The 26,153-nt window shown below is 48.8% G+C and overlaps 1 protein-coding gene across 1 annotated transcript in view; it reads right to left on the minus strand.

Moving 5' to 3' along the window:
* Positions 1-624: 624 nt before the first annotated feature.
* Positions 625-26,153, minus strand: part of ddb1 (damage-specific DNA binding protein 1) — a 46,603-nt gene continuing 21,074 nt past the window's right edge. The window contains exons 12-27 of the mRNA XM_084436622.1: positions 25,182-25,290; positions 24,016-24,194; positions 21,329-21,489; positions 21,055-21,162; positions 19,727-19,934; positions 19,069-19,164; positions 18,475-18,586; positions 17,034-17,157; positions 16,589-16,753; positions 14,871-14,965; positions 13,229-13,399; positions 12,896-13,005; positions 8,288-8,457; positions 4,981-5,083; positions 4,261-4,384; positions 625-1,315 (exon numbers count right to left, since the gene is read on the minus strand). Of these exons, the coding sequence (XP_084292748.1) occupies positions 1,232-1,315; positions 4,261-4,384; positions 4,981-5,083; positions 8,288-8,457; positions 12,896-13,005; positions 13,229-13,399; positions 14,871-14,965; positions 16,589-16,753; positions 17,034-17,157; positions 18,475-18,586; positions 19,069-19,164; positions 19,727-19,934; positions 21,055-21,162; positions 21,329-21,489; positions 24,016-24,194; positions 25,182-25,290 (2,119 nt within the window). The 3' untranslated portion in view covers positions 625-1,231. The remainder of the gene's footprint in view (positions 1,316-4,260; positions 4,385-4,980; positions 5,084-8,287; positions 8,458-12,895; positions 13,006-13,228; positions 13,400-14,870; positions 14,966-16,588; positions 16,754-17,033; positions 17,158-18,474; positions 18,587-19,068; positions 19,165-19,726; positions 19,935-21,054; positions 21,163-21,328; positions 21,490-24,015; positions 24,195-25,181; positions 25,291-26,153) is intronic.

Consider the following 26,153-nt stretch of genomic DNA (forward strand, 5'->3'; position numbering starts at 1 on the left):
GGTGGGAACGCCCGATTGCGAGTCGTTACTGACTGGTGTCGCCGGGATTCCGGCGCTACCAAAGAATTGCCAGGATTTGAACACCAGATTTTTGCATGAAGTGTCCCAGTACCAGAGAGATCTGCAGCATGCACCAACATGGTTTTGGTGTTGAGACTATGGAGTCAGAGATGTGCTTGCCCAGTTTCACGTGCTGCTTCCTGTCAGACAGGAAGTCTGATCTACCTGCAGGTGGGGTCAGGTAAGCGCATGCTCCAGAGTGAACGGGAAGATGGCGTTAAAAGCAGAGCTGAAGTCCATCAACCAGGTGCTGGAGAATGAAGTGAAGGGCCATGTTTACTGCGTCGTCCACTGACCTGTTGGCTCTGTAGGCGGACTGCAGGGGGTCCAGGAGAGGGTCTGTGATGCATTTGAGAGGCTGCAGAACAAGGCACTTAAAAACCTTCATTGCTACAGTGGTCAGGGTGATGGGTCTATAGTCGTCCTTGCTTTCTTGGGGACGGGGATGATGATGGAGCTCTTGAAGCAGGCTAGGAGCTAGTGGTGTTATACAAGCAACTCGCTGTGAGTGCAAAGAGTAAGTGTTTTGGTAATTGAATGTGAGGTACAAAAGGGTCGAATCACAAGAGTACTACCATTTATTGAAAGAAACATGGGGAAACTTCACAAAGACAAAGTAACTAAGAATCTGTTTTTTTTCTCCCATCCTTCCTCATACATCATGTTTTCTCCAGACTCCAAACAATCCTACTTAAAAATAATCTCAGTGAAAGGAGATCAGTCAAGTTACTACAGAGATGAAAACCCTCAAACTTCACCCTGACCTCTGGTGGAGTCCAAAGTTTTCCCCTATAGTTAGAGCCTCTGCCAAGGGTGCTTAGCTTTTGTTTAAGAACAATCCGCACGCACGCACACACACACACACGGACGCGCACAGACGTGCGTGCACACACACACATACACACGTTGACCACTCCCTTTGGTCTGTGTTGGCCTACAGGATGCCAGTCGTCTGGTCGACAGGGCTCTTGATGGCAGGTGTCTGATGTTAACACCTATATATCTTCAGAAGGCGTCCATTCATTGAGTCTGGAGGACGTTCATGCACACGCCTGGATTTTATTTATAATTATTTACAGAGCAGTGCCACCCCCCCCCCCCCCCCCGTCCTAACCTACTCCCACTCCTTCTGTGCCCGGCCCCTCCCCTCTTGGCCCACCGAGGGGCGGGGCTAGTGGATCCTCGTCAGCTCCTCCACGATCTTGATTACCTCGTCCACCGTGGCCTCTCGCTTCATGCCGCTGCCGTCGTCGATCTGAAAAACACAGAGGCTTCCTGCGTTAGGATTGACTAGCCTGGCAGTAACGTGCTCCTGCGTTAGGATCGACTAGCCTGGCAGTAACGTGCTCCTGCGTTAGGATTGACTAGCCTGGCAGTGATGTGCTCCTGTGTTAGGATTGACCAGCCTGGCAGTGATGTGCTCCTGCGTTAGGATTGACCAGCCTGGCAGTGATGTGCTCCTGTGTTAGGATTGACTAGCCTGGCAGTAACGTGCTTAAGTTCAGAGTTGAGAATACTGAAGAGGATTGACTGCTCTCTAATCAGGCAAGTCAAGTGAGAAGCTGCTCCATTTAAAAGGTGCAGTATGCGGTTTGTGATTTCCAGTTAGACTTACTTAGAAACAATTCAGACAGATTTTGAAAAATCCAACAGACAAAATCCCCACCCCTCCCTTCAGCCCTCCTTCCAAAGCCCCTCCTCCAAACTGAAGAAACACAGACGGCACTCGCTAGATAGGCAGGTAGGCCATCCAATCATTAACCATTTACCAATTCGGCATATCAAAATGATTGGATGCATTTATTACAGTCCTGCGACTTCCACAGACTATGTACTTATTTCATGTTAGTGTCACAGCACATTATTTATTGATTGCTGTTGTGATGTAATGAGAATTGGGGGTAAAAAATAACAAAAAGTGCTTCTGAGCCAAACTGCATACTGCACCTTTAATGATAGTAGTCTTGATGCAGCTGAGGACAGGATGGTGTTGGTGTCAAATTTCAAAGGTGCTAGAACTTTATTTGTGATACTTCACTGAATTCATTTTCATCAAAGTGTTCAGTGACATGTGTAGTTTGATCAGGTTCAGATGTGCAGAGTGATCAGAGTGGATTGATTGAGTCAATGAGCGAGTGTGTGTGAGGAAGCAGGTCTGTGTTAGGCATTGCAATATGATACAAAAAAAAAAGATATACATTTTAGAGTTTAAATAATGATTTGTAAACTGCCGCTACCGATCAGTATGCTACCAAAGTTGCTGGCTAACTAGCAGTCATTCCTGCTGGTTAGTAAGCACAATAACTTGCTAAATTACATTTGAAGTATTCAAGTAGTAGTAGTAGTAGCTAGTTTTCATTCATTCATGAGCAAGGTAATCTGAGACAGAAGTCTCTCATTTCCAGACTTGTTAACACATTCAACCATATTTCTCTAAGCTCCAAGGCCTGGCCAGTCAATGGGAGAAGACAGAGGACTTTTTAAAGTATCTGGCAGTCAATAGTGGGAGTTGAAAAACCTATTTTACATGATAGACAGACAGATAGATGCAGGGGTCCAAATTAACTTTTTAGCTCACCAGCCAAATGTCTGCTAGATGGAAAAACTCTATCCGCCAAACCTTTTTTTTACCAGCCAAAAAATAAAAAAGTATATTCAGCCTTTTTGTGTTGCGTAGACATACAGTACATTTAATCTGCATAATAATTGCATTATGGTGGTGAATAAAAAGTGGTTATAGCAGATTCCTGGTGCCACAGCTCCACAGCACAGGTGGGGTGGTAGTCCTGAAGTGTCCCCCACTGAAAATATCAACCTACAGTGACAAGTAGCCAACTACTACGCTGCTATTCCATAGGAATGAGCCTTAACCATGCCAGCTGGGCAAGTTGACTTTGCTAGCTACCTACCTAGCCCTAATGATATTCAACTGCTCGTTTGCAGCAACATGTCAACTGACCAGTTATCAAAACAAATTTCACAAAACTGTTTATGCTAGCCAGCAATCTCAAATAAATGTTAAGCTTGTTTGGCTGTCTGGCACGCCAAATGAAAAATATACACGCATTTGGTCGCTTGGTGGGTGTTCAATTCGAACTCTGGATGGATGGGATGGGGAGAGGGAGGGAGGGACGGACGGACATTAACTTAAATAATCCCCATAGGAGGAAATTTGTTATCTCAGCAGTGGGAAAATTCCATCAAAGTTTGTATATACATCCGTACATACAGCATGGAAAGCTTCTTTCAAACTGTATGGATGCAACTGTCTCTCTAACCTGTCTTACACTACTGAACATTCAGGAGCAGGTCACACATGAAGTTAAGTGCTTAAAACGCTTGGACAAACTACGCTGGACTGCATAACCTTACTGCATAATACAACTAGAAAAACCGCGTAGCGGCTAAATGCCTCCGCCCAACAATGCAAGTTGCAGTTAACCTATTCTAACACTAAAGCTAGCTTTAATGTTAGAATTATACATTAGCTAGCTAGCATTAGCATTATCATTAGCTAGCTAGCGTTAGCATTATCGTTAGCATTAGCTAGCTAGTGTTAGCGTTCAAAAGTGCCTTTTGTGATGTCACGGTGACCTTGACCTTTGACATTTGAATACCAAAATCTAATCCAATTAATCTAATTAAGTCCAACTGGACATTTTGGCCAAATATGTACAAATTCTGTCAAGCCGTTCTTGAGGTATCGTGTTCAGCAGGCCAGAAACACCTTTTGTGAAGTCAGTGACCCTTGACCCCCACAATGTAATCAGTTAATCCTCGAGTCCAACTGGACATTTTACCCAAATATGAACAAATTCCGTTAAGCCTTTCTTGAGATATTGTGTTCATCAGGCCAAAAACAATATTTTGTGAGGTCACAGTGACCTTGAACTTTGACCCCCACGATCTAAGCAGTTCATCCTTGAGGGCCAGTGAACATTTGTACCAAAGGGGAAGAAATTCCGTCAATGCGTTCCCGAGATACTGCATTAACAATCATCGGATGGACGTACAACCCGAAACGATAATGCCTCCGGCACCATAAAAATTTGAAATGTGTTGGAGTTGTGTGTATCGTTCCACCCCAAGTGGTGGGGGGGTTTGGGGTAAAGGGGTGTGTGTGTGTGTGTGTGTGTTTGAGTGTGTGTGTGTGTGTGTGTGTGTGTGTGTGTGTGTGTGTGTGTGTGTGTGTGCACATGCCTGTAAGCTGCTGACCACCTCCTGCATCTTGGCCCGACCCAGGTCCAGGAAGCTCTCAATCAGGTCCCCGTCAATGAAGCCCGTCGCCTGCTCGGTCTTGCGCTCTGTGTGGAAAGACCTCCAGGTGCCCAGACAGTCAAGGAAGACAGAATCACACGTAGTGCACTAAAAATAAACCACAGGGCATCTCATCTCCATCAGCTTTACACATCAGTTCTCAGGTCTGTTTAGAGTAGTAAATAATAGATCCATGCAGAGACTTGGAAGTGCATCAAGTCCAGGCAACTGTGAATACCTCAGGCTCACTGGTCAGTTTCACACAAACACTCTTTTTTGTTTTGTGTCTGTTTTTTAAGTGTGCTGCCAAAATGCCTCCATTCTCCAGTTGAGAGTCCCGTCACATAATAATAAGCATTGATAAGCAGTTGAGTACAACACCTGCAGGGGTCTCTAGAAAGTAATTAGTAAGTAGTTCTACTTACTAACCTGGTTGCGAAAAAACAACAGCGTGTCATTCCATGCTAGTGGTCCTCAACAGCCATTTCACACATGGGGTGGTTTAACAAGGGGGCCTGCCACGCTGGGTTAGGACATCATTCTCACACACACACACGCGCACGCGCACGCACACGCACGCACACACGCACACGCACACGCACACGCACACACACACAAGCAATGGTGTGTGTGTGGACATATTCCCACATAGTGAAAGGATATAAGCTGTGCTCGATCTTGCCCACACTCTTGATGACCTTGTTGAGGCGGTTCTGCAGGTCCAGGAGGAGGCTGTACCAGCCCTCGGACAGGGAGGTCACCAGGCCTGGCCACACAGGGGACAGACGGCTGGCTCGTCACAGAGACGTCTCACAGGGGATAGAGGGACAGCCTGGTACGACCGTCCCGTTCTCGCGAGCTCACATTCTGTTTCACTACGCAGAACGGTCAACGGTCAACACCTCAAGAGCGATTATCTCAAAATCCAGACCATACCGGGCCAATCAGGGACTGCGTTTTAACTGCTGTTCTGTACCACAGTGGAAAGCAGCCCCTGATTGGTTCGTGTCCCTGCTGCTCGCTAAACAAACATGGCGCCTCCCGAAGCAACGAGTGGCAATGTTAACGTTAGAAGAATAAACGCAGCTATAAGTGCAGTTATTTCAGAAATAGACTTAATCACAACACTTAAACAAGAACAAGAGTATGCACTAGTGGAGTTTCTCGGTGGAAAAGACGTTTTTGCCGTTCTTCTGACTGGATTTGGCAAAAGTTTGCTGAACGCTGATTGGCTGAAGGTGTTTGTCTCTCAAGGCAAGTACCCCCTCCCACATAATCGCTCTCTATGGGGCGAAGGCCATACCGATATTGCGGAGCGAAGCAGTGAGCTCGCTAGATGGGGATGATCATACCAGGCTAACAGAGGGTGGCTCGTCACAGACATGTCTCACTGCAATTCATCATGCATTATCCTCTCTGTCCCTGTCTCTTACTCTCTCACTCCCTCGTTCTAATGTCCCTTTTCACTCTCTCTCCCCCACCTTACTCTTTCACTCCCTCGTTCTTATGTCCCTTTTCACTCTCTCTCCCCCACCGTACTCTCTCACTCCCTCGTTCTAATGTCCCTTTTCACTCCTTCTCCTCCACCTTCCTCTCTCACTCCCGCCAACGTCCCCAATCTCTCTTTCATGCACCGTTGTTTCCGTCTCTCCCTAATCTTTCTCCAGAATCACCTCTTTCTCGGAAAAGAAACATAACAAATATACGAGGTGACAACATAAAACAGAGAGGGATTTTTTGTCAATCTGTTTTACAACAGGTTCCTTTACAGATAAAAGACCCCCCTGGCCCCCCTGACCACCCTGGCCCCCCTGACCACCCTGGCCCCCCTGAACCCCCTGACCACCCTGACCCCCCTGGCCACCCTGGCCCCCCTGAACCCCCTGACCACCCTGACCCCCCTGGCCCCCCTGACCACCCTGGCCCCCCTGAACCCCCTGACCACCCTGGCCACCCTGGCCACCCTGGCCACCCTGGCCACCCAGACCACCCTGGCCCCCTGATCACCCTGGCCACCCTAACCACCCTGGCCACCCTAACCACCCTGGCCCCCTGATCACCCTGGCCACCCTAACCACCCTGGCCCCCCTGGCCACCCAGACCCCCCTGGCCACCCTGGCCACCCTGACCACCTTGACCCCCCTGACCCCCCTGGCCCCCCTGACCACCCTGGCCCCCCTGACCCCCCTGGCCACCCTGACCCCCCTGACCCCCCTGGCCACCCTGAACCCCCTGACCACCCTGACCCCCCTGGCCAGGGACAGTGCAGGTGTACAGTAGCGCGCCTGCGTGCATTCCTGCCTGTTAGCAGGATTTACGCAAACACTACTGGACTGATTTCAAGGAACTCGGTGGAGGGTGTAGCATGGTGTGTGTGTGTGTGTGTGTGTGTGTGTGTGTGTGTAGCACGGTCTAAAACTTGGAACCAATTCAATTTTGGAGCAGATCCGAAGCACAGGTCGGGTCCACGGGCCGCCCAAACACGGCCGGCCATTCTCCTCCATTCATTTTTTTGAACCAAGATTTTCATGAAACTTGCCGGAGAGGTGTAGCATGGGCCAACTTACAACCACTTACATTTTGGAGCGGATCAGATTCATGGGTCGGGTCCACAGGCCGCCCAAATACAGCCGGACTGCTCATTTACTTCCATTCATTTTTTGGACTATTGATTATGCAAAAACTACCAAATTGATTTTTATGGAACTCGGTGCAGGGATGTGTCATGGGCCACCTCAGAACCCATTTTGGAACAGATCCAAATCATGGGCCGGATCCACGAATGAACACACAACTTTGAAGGAAGCCAGCTCCCTGTGTGGGGGGGCGCTAGAGACACGGGGTTTGGGCTGGGGGGTGTGGGGGGAGAAACCGGAGTGCACCACGTTGCCCCCCCCCCCCCCGCCAGCTGCTCTTCATGAAACTCGGTGGAGAGGTGTGGGCCTTTAGAACCCATTCAATTTCGGCATGCACAGGGCCACGGAACTCAATCAGGGGCGGAGGTCTGCGCTCGCTGAGCACCATTTCCTGTTAGGCCGTAGGTTTCTCTTCACCGGTCAGAGTAAAACTTTGTGAAGACTTTCAGGAGAAGCGTGAAGGTGCCCGGGTAAAATGATGGAACTGTTGTGCGGCAGCTATGGGACAACATGAAGGAAATGTCATCATGTAGGTCCAAATGATGTCTCCTTCCTCCTGACAGAACTTAGATGAGTCACCGATGGACTGAGAATTCCACCCGGCCGGCTTGCGCCTTCTTCCTTCTTAAAGAGACAGTTTGCCTCTAAATGAATTGTTCCTAGATGTCTTAGTGCTTCAAGTTGGATTGCAACTTTCTCTGCCAGAGGAAGACTTGCTGGTTGAAAGACACAAGCGCACATTCAAAGCCATTCACTCTTCACACTTGGATTTATGTTCATGGTTCAGTAAAACCATTGCAGCAAATGGCAGGCCTCATGTTCTTCTTTTCTGCATCCATATACCAACCATGACATAATGCATGTTCAGCTAATATAGGGGGAATTAAACATCAGTAGACCCAGGACTAGGTGGCGGGACTACATCTCCGCACTGGCCTGTGAGCGGCTAAAGATTCCCCAGGCAGAGCTGGTTGATGCTGCTAGGGAAGGGGATGTCTGGGGCCCCCTGCTGGAGCTGCTGCCTCCGCGACCCGACCCCGGATAAGCGGATGAAGATGGATGGATGGATGGATAAACATCAGTCAGACCTCATTGACACAAGTAGCTTAGACCTTCATACCCTAGAGCTGCACTCAAGAGTCAAGTGTCCCTTCAGTTTCACAACTGTAACATAACTGCAAAAGGAAAACAATAGTATGTCTGGTCGTTTCCCTTGTATGCAAATGTTCTGTTGAGGGGTTATGATGGATTGGGTTTCCTGACAGCATAAAGGACAACAAAAATCTCTATTGCAAAAATGGGCTAAACAGAGTAGTCTAGTACTGACGCCGTACCGATCATGCCGTTGACGGTTCCGAAGAGCACCGAGCCCTGGGTGGGGGTGGAGCTCTCCCCCAGGTTCTGGAGAACCAGGGAACCGTGAGAGAACACGTTCACAAACTCCCCCAGGTGGAACACGCCCACCTCCTGCAGGTGCTGCCGCTCCTCGTCCGTGGTCGCCGCGCTGCCGAGGGAAGGACAGAGGGAGGAGGGAGAGATGGAGATGGAGGGAGGAGAGATGGAGGGAGAGATGGAGGGAGGAGATGGAGGGAGAGATGGAGGAGAGATGGAGGGAGAGATGGAGGGAGAGATGGAGGAGAGATGGAGAGAGATGGAGGGAGGAGAGATGGAGGGAGAGATGGAGGGAGATGGAGGAGGGAGAGATGGAGGGAGAGATGGAGGGAGATGGAGGAGGGAGAGATGGAGGAAGAGATGGTGGGAGGAGAGATGGTGGGAGGAGAGATGGAGGGAGGGATGGAGGGAGGAGAGATGGAGGGAGGAGATGGAGGGAGAGATGGAGGAGGGAGAGATGGTGGGAGGAGAGATGGTGGGAGGAGAGATGGAGGGAGGAGAGATGGAGGAAGAGATAGAGGGAGGAGAGATGGTGGGAGAAAGAGAGATTGTGAGTGAAATACATTCTGTTGGGAGTTAAATCATTCTGTCGCAAAACCATCAAGGATCAAATGGAAATATGAACCAAGAAGAGAGTCTGCACTCAACTAGCTGGTTCTGAGGCATCAAACCAGAGACCACAGGACGTCAGGATATCCACATTCACACCACCCAATGACAGCATCTTTGCCTCATTCACCTCATTCACAAGATCTTAACAAGATAGGCTATTCCTTATTGTATTTCATTCATCCAAGTAATGACCAATTGAGTCAGACAGCACTGTAGGTAATACAACTGCATGGTGTTGCTGCAGGCTGTAACCTTTAGGGCTGATAGTCTATTCATTAGACTCTACTGCATCTATGAGCGTCTGTAATGCGACAATCACATCAACACACAACACAGGTTATTCGTTTAAATATTGTTTGCATTAAGAGTTGTTGAATTATGAAACAACTACTCAACCACTCAAATTCAACCTCTCAAATGGTTTCTCCGGGGACAGGAAGCCCTGGTCATGACCACCAACAAATACCTCGGCTTCCACCTGGACTCAGGTAGTGAGGAAGGCCTCCAACAGCTCCACTTCCTGAGTGCTCTAGCCAGACATGGCCTACCTGACCTGGTCAGCCTCTACTGGTCAGCCTCTACCCTGCGGGGACCTGGTCAGCCTCTACTGGTCAGCCTCTACCCTGCGGGGACCTGGTAAGCCTCTACTGGTCAGCCTCTACCCTGCGGGGACCTGGTCAGCCTCTACCTGCTGTGGTCAGGCCATGTCTGGAGGAGGGCAGTGTCCTGGTGGGGGGGGGGGGGCAAAAAAAACCTTTGGATAATTTACAGAGTTTACACCCCCAGCCTCTACACCCCCAGCCTCTACACCCCCAGCCTCTACACCCCAGCCTCTACACCCCCAGCCTCTACACCCCCAGCCTCTACACCCCAGCCTCTACACCCCCAGCCTCTACACCCCCAGCCTCTACACCAGCCCCTACACCCCCAGCCTCTACACCCCAGCCTCTACACCCCCAGCCTCTACACCCCCAGCCTCTACACCAGCCTCTACACCCCAGCCTCTACACCCCCAGCCTCTACACCCCCAGCCTCTACACCCCCAGCCTCTACACCCCCAGCCTCTACACCCCAGCCTCTACACCCCCAGCCTCTACACCCCAACCTCTACACCCCCAGCCTCTACACCCCAACCTCTACACCAGCCCCTACACCCCTAGCCTCTACACCCCAACCTCTACACCCCAACCTCTACACTCCCAGCCTCTACACCCCCAGCCTCTACACCCCCAGCCTCTACACCCCAACCTCTACACCCCCAGCCTCTACTACACCCCAGCCCCTACACCCCAGCCTCTACACCCCAGCCTCTACACCCCAGCCTCTACACCCCAGCCTCTACACCCCAGCCCCCAGCCTCTACACCCCAGCCTCTACACCCCTAGCCTCTACACCCCAGCCTCTACACCCCAGCCTCTACACCCCAGCCTCTACACCCCAGCCCCTACACCCCAGCCTCTACACCCCCAGCCCCTACATCCCCAGCCACTACACCAGCCCCTACACCCCCAGCCTCTACACCCCAGCCTCTACACCCCCAGCCCCTACACCCCCAGCCTCTACACCCCCAGCCTCTACACCCCCAGCCTCTACACCCCAGCCCCTACACCCCAGCCTCTACACCCCCAGCCTCTACACCCCCAGCCTCTACACCCCCAGCCTCTACACGCCAGCCTCTACACCCCCAGCCTCTACACCCCAGCCTCTACACCCCCAGCCTCTACACCCCCAGCCTCTACACCAGCCCCTACACCCCCAGCCTCTACACCCCAGCCTCTACACCCCCAGCCTCTACACCAGCCCCTACACCCCAACCTCTACACCCCCAGCCTCTACACCCCAGCCTCTACACCCCCAGCCTCTACACCCCAGCCTCTACACCCCCAGCCTCTACACCCCAACCTCTACACCCCCAGCCTCTACACCCCAACCTCTACACCAGCCCCTACACCCCTAGCCTCTACACCCCAACCTCTACACCCCAGCCTCTACACTCCCAGCCTCTACACCCCCAGCCTCTACACCCCCAGCCTCTACACCCCAACCTCTACACCCCCAGCCTCTACTACACCCCAGCCCCTACACCCCAACCTCTACACTCCCAGCCCCTACACCCCAACCTCTACACCCCAGCCCCTACACCCCAACCTCTACACCCCAACCTCTACACCCCAACCTCTACACCCCAGCCTCTACACCCCCAGCCTCTACACCCCAACCTCTACACCCCCAGCCTCTACACCCCAGCCTCTACACCCCAACCTCTACACCAGCCCCTACACCCCTAGCCTCTACACCCCAACCTCTACACTCCCAGCCCCTACACCCCAACCTCTACACCCCCAGCCTCTACACCCCAGCCCCTACACCCCAACCTCTACACCCCAACCTCTACACCCCAACCTCTACACCCCCAGCCTCTACACCCCTAGCCCCTACACCCCAGCCCCTACACCCCAACCTCTACACCCCAACCTCTACACCCCCAGCCTCTACTACACCCCAGCCCCTACACCCCAGCCTCTACACCCCAACCTCTACACCCCAGCCCCTACACCCCAACCTCTACACCCCAACCTCTACACCCCAGCCCCCAGCCTCTACACCCCAACCTCTACACCCCAGCCCCCAACCTCTACACCCCAGCCCCCAACCTCTACACCCCAGCCCCCAGCCTCTACACCCCAACCTCTACACCCCAGCCTCTACACCCCAGCCCCTACACCCCAGCCCCTACACCCCAGCCTCTACACCCCAGCCTCTACACCCCAGCCCCCAGCCTCTACACCCCAGCCTCTACACCCCAGCCTCTACACCCCCAGCCCCTACACCCCAGCCTCTACACCCCCAGCCTCTACACCCCCAGCCTCTACACCCCAGCCCCTACACCCCAGCCTCTACACCCCAGCCCCTACACCCCAGCCTCTACACCCCAGCCCCTACACCCCAACCCCCAGCCTCTACACCCCAGCCTCTACACCCCAGCCCCTACACCCCAGCCTCTACACCCCAGCCCCTACACCCCAGCCCCCAGCCTCTACACCCCAGCCTCTACACCCACCTCTACACCCCAAGCCCCTACACCCCAGCCTCTACACCCCCAGCCTCTACACCCCCAGCCTCTACACCCCCAGCCTCTACACCCCCAGCCTCTACACCCCCAGCCTCTACACCCCAACCTCTACACCCCAGCCTCTACACCATGATTTGCTCCCACAGACGAGCAGAAGATACAAACAGCACCCCTGCCTACAGCAGTCAGACTGCACAATACACAGCTAGATGGAAGTGGATAGTCAGGGTCTATGGGGCTTGTGCTGTTTTTTTTTATTTATTGTTGTTTTATTGCTTTTAAAATATAGTTTTATGTAGGTTTATTAGCATATGTGTCTGAGTTTGAGTAAATGTATGGGTGCAATATAGATACAGTATGTATGTACTTTTTATTTTTTATGATGTATAATGTAGGCAGCCTATTAGTATTTCTATTTTATTGTTGATGTGAATTCTGCTTTTATTCAGTTGTTACATATATAAGAAACAATAAACAATAAACTCAGCCCTACCACTGGATGGATTATCCCTGGGTGATGGAGGGGAGTTGAGTTGTCCATCTCTCGGGGATGGGCAGAGTGTATTTATTCATTTCAGTCAAGACCAGAGACCAAGACCCAGCAGGTCAAGGCCCTGACCCAACCAAGACCCGTTTGAACATCAAAAAACAAGAGTCAGACCAAGACTGCCTATTGTTTCAGAAGCCTTAACCCAGGGGGCTAACGAGGGACGACCAGGGGGCTAACGAGGGACGACCAGGGGGCTAACGAGGGATGACCAGGGGGCTAACGAGGGACGACCAGGGGGCTAACGAGGGATGACCAGGGGGCTGGCGAGGGACGACCAGGGGGCTAACGAGGGACCACGTGTGCTCCGTCTCTCACCTGTCCTTCTGACACACAAACAGGTTGAAGGCGTTTTCCGCCCCTAGGAAGTTGTCATCGTCCAGGATCTCGACGGCGCTCATCCAGTTGGGATTAAAGTCACGTGCAATCTGGGAGGGACACAGAGGGATTATTAAGGGGACGAAAAGTAATTAAAAGCTCTCCCGCATGCAAGTCTTTAAAATACACATTTAACATGCCATCAAGACATTGTGAAAGCTTAAGAAGGTGAATCTATCCATGTAGTCAACGTCACCCACATCTCAAATAACGAATCCCACATTACTGAACCCATACAACAAAAGTCTGGCTGCCCATCCTCTCCCCCCTCACCTCCTCAAAGTTGCCCTCCATGGGCTTGTAGGCCAGCAGGAGGACGGATCTCATCAGGTCCCCCACCAGGATGAAGTCCCCCTTGGTCTTCAGGTAGAGGGCCATGATGTTGTTATAGTGGTTACACTCCGTCCGCAGCTCCTTCTCTGCTGTCCACTCATACAGGCGCACCTGAGACAACACACCATGAAACACATACTAATGTTCAGACTGGTGTTTGCTGAAAGTGGTTAAACTACACTACTGCCAAAAAGAGGAGGCAGGATAGGCACCAAGGTTATTATAGTTAACGAAAACTAAGTGTGAAAAAACATTTTAGTTAACTGAAATAAAAACAAAAACTAGGCTTTACAAAAAAAACGATAACTAACTAAAACTGTATTGTGTGTTTACAAAACTAACTAAAATAAACTAAAATTGTAGAGAAAATGTCCTTAGTTTTAGTCTTTTTCATTCCATACATAAGCCTAGTATTTTGGGTGGATATGAAATATCCTCCATTATTTCTTTAGCTGTGCCTCTGCGCAGAAGTAATCTGACGTTTGCCAGATGGTTTGTTTTGCACAGAGTGAAACAACATGAGCTCACGAGATCAGGATGGTCTCACGAGGCTAGCGCAGAAAAAAAACAACTAAAACTAATACTGAAACTAATTAAAGCTAAACTAAAACTAAGCATTATCAAAAAAAATAAAATAAAATAAACTAGCAAATCTGCTTTAAAAACTAATTAAAACTAAACTGAAATTGAACACAAAAAGTTAAAACGATATAAAAATAAAAACTAATGAAAAAAGCAAAACTATTATAACCCTGATAGGCACACAAAAAAGGATACGCAGACTCTAGTTCCTCTTACAGGACAGAATCACTAAATTAATTCAAAAGTGCTGTAAAGGCTATAGAAACCCAATCTATTGGTAGTTGTAATTGTTTGAACTGATCGTCATACTATGAACTATTCCTGATATGGCACTTTGAGCTAGTCTTGTTAACATTTGTTGTCATTGTTGTTGCGGTTGTTATTGTTGTTTTGTGTTGTCATTGTGTATCGTAACCTTTATGTTTAGTTGTGTATCGTAACCTTTATGTTTAGTTGTGTATCGTAACCTTTATGTTTAGTTGTGTATCGTAACCTTTATGTCTTGTTTTCAGGAAACTGTGTTGCTGCCTTTCTTGGCCAGGATTCTCTTGTAAAATAGACTTTAATCTCAATGAGTGTTTAACCTGGTTAAGATATAATAAAAATCTTTGTTTTTTCCATTTCTTCTCATTAGTGCCTCAAAATGGAGATCAAACAATTATGTCTTGATTCTGCTTTCCTCAGGTTGGGTGTTTGTTTGTGTGTTTGTTTGTTTGTGTTGTCTGGGGATGTTTGGTATGAGAGCATAAAATATCTTTTAGTGAGGGGTTATTAAAAATGCTCCTTGATTTTTCATACCAATCCTTACCGCGCATGCGTTTCAAAGAAAAGCCCTACATCATTTGTGACATAAGTGATTTATAGCCTGCCGTGATCACCCAGCTGACCACCCAGCTGACCACCCAGCTGACCACCCAGCTGACACCCAGCTGACACCCAGCTGACTACCCAGCTGACTACCCAGCTGACTACCCAGCTGACCACCCGGCTGACCCCTCACCGTGCTGTTGATGCTGGCCAGCAGCTTGCCGTTGAACTCCACCATCGAGTACACCGCCCCCTTCACCTCCTTCTCTGCTACCGTCTGCAGCTTCCCTGCACACAGGTGACTCAGCACTCACATCCAGCACTTTGACAGGAAGAGGAAGTGCTTGTGAAAGGACGATTAAGAACGATCTGCTTTTTGACATTGTCAAGGAGGGATGCAAGACAGAGAGAAGAGACGGGAGATAATAGAAAAAAAGTGCAAGGGACTTTGTGGAGGACAAAAGGGAAAAACGACAGATGCCTGAAAGAAGTGTAAATAGCAAGTCAAGAGAGCTAAGTTAATGGGGGCAAGACAGAAAGAAAGAGAGAGAGAGAGAGGGAGAGAGGGAGGGAGAGAGGGTGGGAGAGGGAGTGAGAGAGGGAGGGAGAGAGGGAGAGAGGGGGAGAGGGTGGGAGGGAGAGGGAGAGAGGGAGAGAGGGAGGGAGAGGGAGAGGGAGAGGGAGAGGGAGAGGGAGAGGGAGAGGGAGAGGGAGAGAGAAGGAGGGAGAGGGAGAGGGAGAGGGAGAGGGAGAGGGAGAGGGAGAGGGAGAGGGAGAGGGAGAGGGAGAGGGAGAGAGAGAGAGGGAGGGAGGGAGGGAGGGAGAGAGAGAGGGAGGGAGAGAGAGGGAGGGAGGGAGAGAGAGAGGGAGAGAGAGAGAGAGGAAGAGGGAGAGAGAGAGGGAGGGAGAGGGAGGGAGAGGGGGAGAGAGGGGGAGAGGGAGAGGGAGAGGGAGAGGGAGAGGGAGAGAGGGAGAGGGAGAGAGGAAGAGGGAGAGAGAGAGGGAGAGGGAGAGAGGGGGAGAGAGGGAGGGAGAGAGGGAGAGAGATGGATAGTTATATAGCCTTGTAGGACCATCCTGATCTGTCAAGCTCACATCCTGTTTCTCTACATGGAGCAGTCTTGCAAATCTCAGAACAGATCCATTTGTGCGCGGCCCGGTCTAATCAGCGTCAGGTTCAGTTGATGATCTTCGTTCCCTCTGCCGTTACACTCGACAAAACACCACAATAATAACCCCCCTATCATCCCATGCAACATGTAGAAATGTATGGATATATGTGTAAATATGTCCGTAAGTTACTGTATGGGTATTCGTCTTGGTGTATATGTGTAAATGTGAAATTGAATGTGGGGTTTGGGGGGGTAATGGGTTTATGTTGTGTTGCACTTTCTTGTACAGTTCAGTAAATATGAATTTCTTGCAAAGGACAATAAAGACTGATCTAATCTAATCTAATAACAACGGCGCTGCCCTTGAGGAGGCTGGTGAGCAGCACTAGTCTCAGACCTGGTGGGCATAACTTCACTGAAAGAACGGCAAATAACTGAATTCGAGACTTGAAAAATGTTTTCGTTCTTCATCCGACTGCGTTCGGAAGCTCAGCTGATAACGTTAGTCGACACAACGGGTTGATCCAATCGGAAGTGCCTCTACCACAAACGGTTTGTCTGGCTGCGTGGCCTGACTGATCCCGAGCCTGACGGAGACAAACAGGATGTGAGCTCACGAGATCAGGTGTGAGAGAGAAAGAGAAGAAGATGAGACAGGTCTGAGACTGAATCCTAACCACGAGATCAGGTGTGAGAGAGAGAGAGAAGAAGATGAGACAGGTCTGAGGCTGAATCCTAACCACGAGATCAGGTGTGAGAGACAGAAGCACATGAGACAGGTCTGAGACTGAATTCTAACCATCAGTATAGTGGAAGACGATGATGCGGCCCTGTTTAGGCTCCGCCTCCTCCGGATACACCATGGCGGTGCCAACGATGAAGTAGACAGCCGGGTCTCTGCCCAGGCGACACGACACCATGCTGAGAGCGTACTCGCTCTGGAGGAACTGGTGGGCATGGAGGACTGGCAGAGGACAGAACAGGAAGTAATGTGACATAGCGGACAACAGCCGATGGATTCAATAGCCCATCTGTCGTGACCATGTGCACAATAGGCTTTGGAATTACGCTCGACTCCAAGTACTGGCTCACTGTCAATCTCAATACGACATTATCATGATGCTGTGGCCAAAGTTAGAGAACACATTTGATGGCGAATCGGCATACTCCTTCTGGAGGAACAGGCAAAGATACCAGGGAGGGAGACAGTATAGAAATGTCAGTTTGATTAGAGGGGGCCTTACCCTCAAATGTGTGTTGGTCGACCACCAGGAGGCTGTGGACCTCCACGTCTTCCCCGAAGGAGGTCTCGTGGGGGGAAGTACTGCTGGGGAACAGCTTGCTGGAGCTCACACTGCTGGATAGGGCCTGCAGAGAAGGAAACACACACAAGACAGAGCTGTGTGAGGACATGAAAACAGAAGATAATGAGGAACAATGATTCAATATGCACGCACGCACATCTAATTACAAGTGAATAGGGGATAATCACCAGGACTTTTTTTTTTAATTGAGTGACTGAAACACTACAACTGAAATGCCACTTTCGCTAGAGATGTGACGATAACCGGTATAATGATAAACCGCGATAAAATTCGATTAAATTTATTGCGATAAAATGATCATTAAAAGCGTGTTTGATTACCGCGCTTTGAAACACTCATTGTAAATACTGTCCAGCATCATCCAAAGTTAACAACAGTCTCCAAGACGCATTGTTTTAATGTTTATGCAAACAAAAAGTGATTAGTGCTGCTAATTGTATTCATGATTTTCAATATAAACTTGTCTGTCTGAATCGGTAGTTTTTGAACATTTCAGCACATTTTAACAATACTGCGATAATACTGATAACCGTGATAATTTTGGACACTATAATCATGTGAAATTTTCATACCGTTACATCTCTAACTTTAGCTTTAATCAATGGAGGGAGTTTGACATATTTCACCTGGCTACTTGGTCATAATTATCACTTTGCTGAATTGTGTTTTACAGAACACAACCCAGCAGTACCACAGTGGATTCCTGAATGCTAACAAACAAAAAACAACAAAAATCTTTACATCGACTGGAGTGTCCACCGATGAAATTCTTATCCTGTCGTCTTTCCCCCAAGGGCAACCAGGGGATACCTGAACTTTAACATGCCACTGGAGTGCTAGTTTATCCACCCTATTGCTAGCATCGCTACCTGCTCTGAGGGCCGATGGGCCAAACAGTTAGCACAATTGTTTGGATGGCCAAACGTTGACGTTTTCAAGCATGTTTTTTGGTTAAGCACCACAGTAAGAGGCTCTTTTTAGGAAAGGCACACCCAGCTACCTGAGTGCTAGTTTATTTAGTCACCTACTAAATGACCTGCTTGCGTAGCTACCTGAGTGCTAGTTTAGCCACCTGCTTGCGTAGCTACCGGAGTGCTAGTTTAGCCACCTGCTTGCGCAGCTACCTGAGTGCTAGTTTATTTAGCCACCTGTTTGCGTAGCTACCTGAGTGCTAGTTTATTTAGCCACCTGTTTGCGTAGCTACCTGAGTGCTAGTTTATTTAGCCACCTGTTTGCGTAGCTACCTGAGTGCTAGTTTATTTAGCCACCTGCTTGCGTAGCTACCTGAGTGCTAGTTTAGCCACCTGCTTGCGTAGCTACCTGAGTGCTAGTTTATTTAGCCACCTGCTTGCGTAGCTACCTGAGTGCTGGCGCTGGGGCGCACCGCTGAGGTGGTGCCACTTGCATCCTGCATTTCCACCCGGCTGGACAGCACCCCAAAACACTGTGATACCTCCTGATAACAGATCCTCCTGGGAAACACAGAGATGAGAGAGCAGATAAGAAGGGCAGAATGAAGAAGAGATGGTGAACGAGTAATTGAGCAAGCAGGAATGAAACATGAGACAGAGACAGCATTTTGTAAGCAATTGATGAATGGTAAATGCTTTTTAACTGCACTTAATATAGCACTTTTATCCAAAGCGCTTTACAATGAAGGCCTCTCATTCACCCATTCATTCTCACACATGCATGCGCACGCACGCACGCACAGCAATGGCAGCAGCTGCCATGCAAGGTGCTAGCCTGCTCATTGGGAGCAGTTTGGGTTTCAGTGTCTTGCCCAAGGACACTTCGACATTTCATCAGGAAGAGCTGGGATTCGAACCGCTGACCCTATGATCATTGGACAACCCGCTCTACCTCCTGAGCTACAGCCGCCCTGAGTAAATGTTTTCTTCCTCATTCATCCGTAACTCCATGTCCCTCCCTCTGATCAATCAGAGACGCTCACCTGGGTGACTCATAGAGGGGAACTGTGCGGATGTGGAGCTTCTGGATCTCATCGATGGTGCCGATGGTTAGAGTGCTGTTGTTGGCCAAAGCCAGACTGTCAAAGGACACACATGGGTTACACAATACCCACCAACATGATACTACAGCAAAACCAAACTCATCAACACCTTGTATTCAGTCTATTTGCTTCATATAAAGTATTGTGGTGGATACACATTTGCATAGTATTGAGACATTCACCAGAGAGTTAGGAATTCAGAACGAGAACTAACAGCTAGTTCAAATGGAGACAGATGTGTTTAGCTTGTGCGTTGGATACTTTCTGGGTTGCTAGGCTACGAGAGAGGAGACGTTAGTGGTTACGTTGTTTATACTTGCTACTTTGTTGTTACCTGGACTGCGCTGTAACTTTTGTTGTTTTTTAAGTGAGAGTAAATAGCTAGACTCGACTCGCCTTACGTCTACTGTCTCCCCGTTATTGTACTCCCACAATATACACAAAGTTGGAGAATATCAATAATATAATATGGTAAATCTATTTTTCTTCAAAGTAATAGCACACAACAATTACACAAATGTCAAAGTATGATGGCGTCTCCTTAAACTGTACTTTCTTCACGTTTCACCCCCCAGTATGCCCTCGACACACCACTGACCTGTCGGGGTAGCCCTCGGAGTTGAGGGGGCACATGTAGTTGACCTCCTTGAGGTTCACGTTGGAGAACACCAGCTTGTGGTTGCTGGAGTAGATGACGGTGGGGCGGTCGGAGCAGGCGAAGACGTTGGAGGTGGAGAGAGAGCGGAAGGTTCGCAGCACTGTGGGCTGGGTGCCCAGGGTCACCTTCTTACGCTCGCTCAGGACACCTGGAAGGACGGTCAGAACCAGGATGTTGATTCAGCCCGGGGTTTGACTCATCCTGGGGCCAGTGATTACTCCAAGTTCTGCTACCCCTTGATTGGGGCTGGGTATTGGCAAGGACATCACAATATCCCCCCCCCCACGCTACAATGGAAGTCAATGGGGCATACGTACATGCGTAAAACTAGGATGTGCTTTTCTGAGACGGGAAGCACAGGTGTAATCTTAACAGTCTCGGTATGCTCTCCAGTGAAATGTATTGCACTCCAAATATTTTTAGGTGTTTGGCATGGCTTGCACATAGTCCTCTGTGGGAGCAGTGAAAACAAGCGCCAGGGGAATGCGTATGTCCAAGCCATGCCAAACATGTAAAAACATTCGGATTGCGATACATTTCACAAGAGAGCATACTGAGACTGGTAACATTACACCCTGTGTTTCCCGTCTCGGAAAACCACCTTATCATAGTTTTTCCAATGCATTTACGTATGCCCCATTGACTTCCATTGTAGCCCAGTGAGAGCCTGCATAAAAACTGCAGCTAGCTCAATACTGGAACAGTCTATATGTTTCAGGTTCATGGTAGACAGACCAAAAATAGGATTAAATGTCCAAAACATCACACTACCCCTTTAATTTTCTATATCTATATCCATTCCGTATTGTTCTGTATATTTTCCGTGTGCAAAAAAAGTTTTTTAAAAATAATATTTTTATTATTTATTTTTTTACTGTATCCATACTACGATGCAGTATTGCAGAGAAAAATATTGCAATGTGTTGCTGTATTTATTTTATTGCACAGTCCTGCTCTTGATTGAAGCCCTGCCTGTTCCCACCAACACTGGTACTGTGTTCGGAATCGCTCCCTATTCACTATATAGTGCACTATATAGGGCGTCAGCCATTTTGTTTGTAGTGTCCGAATTCTCCACGGAATTTTCGTTCCCTATATTGTCCACTATTTATTACCCACAATTCACCTTGATTTGCAGGGAACAGTGCATGTACCCTACATGTTCTCCGTTCCCTAGGTAGTTCACTACATGGTGAACCCTATATAGGGAATAGGGAGTGAGGGAGCGATTCCGAACACAGCTTGGGAGTGGAGCGTTGGTTCCTGACCTGTCTGCAGGTCCAGGCCGAAGTAGAAGAGCGCGCCGTCGCCCAGCGCACACAGCAGGTAGTAGCTCCCCTCGAACGTGGTCATCAGGATGGAGCGAGGGATGATCTCTGGACGCGCACAGGCGTGGACACACACACACACACACGCACACGCACACCCACACCCAATTATCAAAATAATTCCTCCTCCATCAAAATCCACTTCCCTCCAGCAATCCCCTCGATCAAAATCCCTTTCTGTTTGTATCCGTCTCTCTCTGTCTGCTGCTCCCACCTCCTCCCAGCATCTCCTTGTGAAGGGCGGTGAAGCAGGGGAGCTTTAGGACCCGGGCGGAGATGTCCGTCCACAGGCCCACGGCACAGAGGGGGGACTCCCCCCCCTCCCCCAGGGGCGTGATGTCCAGACACGCCACCTCGTGCTCCATCTCTGTGGTGCTGAGAGAGAGGGAACACAAGAGGGACATGAGGACAAACAGGACCATTATGATACATTGTGTGTGTGTGTGTGTGTGTTATGTCATGGATACATGGTGTCAACCACACAGATGCACGCAGTGTCCGAAAACACAATGCAAATTTTCGTTATGTTAAACTTCACTGACTTATGCTAAAAAATATATCAGCTATTTTGGGGATTATAATATTTTTTTTCATGAGGTTGCTACTAGGCTATTTCGTGCCAAGGTTTCCGTTAGCCGGTAATTACCGTTTTTTGTCCGGAGAAATTCGTTGAAGTCCGATATATTAAAATCTCTCCGGTCATAATGTCCGGACAAAATAATTCCCCCTAATTGTATTAGGCCTACAGTAGGCTAAAATTAAATTTCCATATATTATGATTGCTTTTGAATAGGCCAATTCATTTTGTTCCGTTAATGTGTAGGCTATAGACCTATGCGATGAAAAAACAGCCGTAAGATAAACCTGCCTATAGGCTAGCGGGCCACCGTAGATAAACCTGCCTATAGGCTAGCGGGCCACCGTAGATAAACCTGCCTATAGGCTAGCGGGCCACCATAGATAAACCTGCCTATAGGCTAGCAGGCCACCATAGATAAACCTGCCTATAGGCTAGCGGGCCACCATAGATAAACCTGCCTATAGGCTAGCGGGCCACCATAGATAAACCTGCCTATAGGCTAGCGGGCCACCATAGATAAACCTGCCTATAGGCTAGCGAGCCACCATAGATAAACCTGCCTATAGGCTAGCGGGCCACCATAGATAAACCTGCCTATAGGCTAGCGGGCCACCATAGATAAACCTGTCTATAGGCTAGCGGGCCACCATAGATAAACCTGCCTATAGGCTAGCGGGCCACCAAGCGAGAGGGAGCCTGATCGAGGTACGGAGCTTGAGGCGAAAATGGAAAGGCCTATTAATATTGAATGGAAAATAGCCTATGCACATTGTAAGTTCTTAGACTTTATTTAAGTAGGCTATAGGCTATTTATTTTCAGAGTTTTGTTCTATTTTAGCCTATCTGACAAAAGGCCGAAATTAGACTATAAGCCTAGCCTATGAATTCCAATCAGCGCAGCCGTAGGCCTTAAATTAAAATGTTATGAGAAGCCTAGCTGCCTAACCTCTTGCACTTTTAAATAAAAATGTTCTATATCTAGACATGCATTGTGGTATTTCTTTATTTAGCCCAGCCCGCCTATCAATTGTTTCTCAACAGTTATGTCCTCCTCATCCTCATAGCCTACTGCGAAATCCAATTCATGCAATTGAAATAAACATTCATGTTCTAGCCTACAGTCGCAATTCAAAGGTGACTATTTTTGTGGCTGTGCAATTACATAGGCTATAGGCCTAGCGCATGGAATCATGACAGCCTATCACACATTTAATCATACGGATGTGAAATAAGACAATAAATGGCATATATAAGCTACACGACGGCCAATCACTGCGACAAACACCTATAATAGCCCTAATATCATATTATAATATAATGACCGGAATTTCTCCAGTTTGTCCGGAAAAGTCTAATCTTCCAGGACACATTGACCGGTACCGAGTTTCTCTAACGGAAACCCTGCTTCGTGCGCCAGGTTGTCGTCAAGTCTGTCCCGCCATCTCGATTTTTGTTTGTGTCTTTTTGGGTCTGGTAGAGCAAACACTGTTCCTCTACCTTAACCGCTTTCTCCAGTCAAGCTGGATGTACTACAAGGCTTGCAGGTTTAAACAGAGTCACAACACGAGAAAGAGAGAGAGAGAGAGAGAGAGAGAGAGAGAGAGAGAGAGGGAGAGAGAGAGAGAGAGAGAGAGAGGGAGAGAAAGAGAGAGAGAGAGAGAGGAGAGAGAGAAAGAGAGAGAGAAGAGAGAGAGAGAGCCAGGCACATGCGAAGTAGCTGATCTGTTTGAGCTCTCCAGAGAGGATCTGGAGGTAGTAGAGAGATACCTGATCTGTTTGAGCTCTCCAGAGAGGATCTGGAGGTAGTAGAGAGATACCTGATCTGTTTGAGCTCTCCAGAGAGGATCTGGAGGTAGTAGAGAGATACCTGATCTGTTTGAGCTCTCCAGAGAGGATCTGGAGGTAGTAGAGAGATACCTGATCTGTTTGAGCTCTCCAGAGAGGATCTGGAGGTAGTAGAGAGATACCTGATCTGTTTGAGCTCTCCAGAGAGGATCTGGAGGTAGTAGAGAGATACCTGATCTGTTTGAGCTCTCCAGAGAGGATCTGGAGGTAGTAGAGAGAGATACCTGATCTGTTTGAGCTCTCCAGAGAGGATCTGGAGGTAGTAGAGAGATACCTGATCTGTTTGAGCTCTCCAGAGAGGATCTGGAGGTAGTAGAGAGATACCTGATCTGTTTGAGCTCTCCAGAGAGGATCTGGAGGTAGTAGAGAGAGATACCTGATCTGTTTGAGCTCTCCAGAGAGGATCTGGAGGTAGTAGAGAGATACCTGATCTGTTTGAGCTCTCCAGAGAGGATCTGGAGGTAGTAGAGAGATACCTGATCTGTTTGAGCTCTCCAGAGAGGATCTGGAGGTAGTAGAGGGCTCGGCCCACGGCCAGCACCACCTGGGAGGAGTTGCAGGCGGCGACGCTGATGTTCCTGCTCTGAGGCTCCTTCCACTCGCTCACCAGCGCCTTGCTGTCCTGCATCACCAGACGCACCGAGCCCGACGTGATCTGAGGGTCACACACACACACCCATCACATATATACAAACACACACACCCATCACATAACACACACACACCCATCACATAACACACACACGCCCATCACATAACACACACACACACCCATCACATAACACACACACACCCATCACATAACACACACACACCCATCACATAACACACACACACCCATCACATATATACAAACACACACACACATCCATCACATATATACAAACACACACACACACCCATCACATATATACAAACACACACACACACGCATATATACAAACACACGCACACACACACACACACATCACATATATACACATACAAACAAACACACACACATCACACAGGACAACCACATTCACTCAAAAACAACATGCATTGCAATAATGTCTGATTGGTAACATTAGGCCTGCTTTACGTGGCTTAAGTAAGCTTACAAACTGCTATAATGCTAACAATTTAAATTCATAATTGTGGCCGCATAATAAAGGCCCCATGAAATTGCCTATATGTTACAATAATGCATCATCTGGATGGCAATCTTGAGTTTCCAATCATTTTCACTCATATTTCTGTGATAGAGTATTTGGAGCACATACTTCTTACAAAAAACATTTTATGAGATTATTAGGGTTCTTCTGAAAATGTAACCAAATCTGCTGGCTCAAAAATATACATACAGCAACATGAATTATCAAATTTGGTGATGTAAAAGGTTGTGCCAATCAAATGAGCTTTGTACCACGGTCTCTTGACTTCCTGTGAGTGATCATGATTGACTACAGCTGCTGAGTTCTCTGATCCCATTTAAATACGGCTCATTTGATACGGTCATTAGATTCAGCCACAAATGCTACAACGGCAAAGTCAAAGGAGCTTTGTGTGTAGTGGATGTGTGTGGGAGAGTAGAGTGAGTGTGTGGATGTGTGTGTGTGGTGGAGGGGGGGGTAGAGGTAAAGGTGTGTGTGTGTGTGTGTACCTGGATGAGCTGCTGGTGAGCCACGTTGCCACAGTAGAAGGTCTGCTGGTTGTCTACAAAACCAGGCAGCTCCGTCTCCTCCACCTCTTCCCCACTCAGCATCAGCACCCTGGTGAACACATGAAACAAGCACCCTGGTGAACACATGAAACATGCACCCTGGTGAACACATGAAACAAGCACCCTGGTGAACACATGAAACAAGCACCCTGATGAACACATGAAACAAGCACCCTGGTGAACACATGAAACAAGCACCCTGGTGAACACATGAAACAAGCACCCTGGTGAACACATGAAACAAGCACCCTGGTGAACACATGAAACAAGCACCCTGGTGAACACATGAAACAAGCACCCTGGTGAACACATGAAACAAGCACCCTGGTGAACACATGAAACAAGCAACCTGGTGAACACATGAAACAAGCACCCTGGTGAACACATGAAACAAGCACCCTGGTGAACACATGAAACAAGCAACCTGGTGAACACATGAAAAAAGCACCCTGGTGAACACATGAAACAAGCACCCTGGTGAACACATGAAACAAGCACCCTGGTGAACACATGAAACAAGCAACCTGGTGAACACACCACACATGAAACAACCAAGCCTTCTGACACAGTGAACCTGTGGTCCCCCACCCACCATGCACGGCGTCAGCATGCACCGTTGTTACAAACTCTTAGCCAATGATCACGGATCTCCAGAGCCCCCAGCAGTCTCAAGCACAAATGAACTGATGTACGTACAAACTAGTACAGGGGTCAAAAGAATATCCCCACCCTAGCGGCGGTATAGCTCAGTTGGTAGAGCGGGTCGTTCAGTGATCGTAGGGTCGGTGGTTCGAATCCCGGCTCCTCCTGACTAACTGTCGAAGTGTCCTTGGGCAAGACACTGAACCCCAAATTGCTCCCAATGAGCAGGCAAGCGCCTTGCATGGCAGCTGCCGCCATTGGTGTGTGAAT

The sequence above is a fragment of the Borostomias antarcticus genome, assembly GCF_949987555.1.
Source record: "Borostomias antarcticus genome assembly, chromosome: 4".
In the NCBI taxonomy this organism is placed as follows: Eukaryota; Metazoa; Chordata; class Actinopteri; order Stomiiformes; family Stomiidae; genus Borostomias; species Borostomias antarcticus.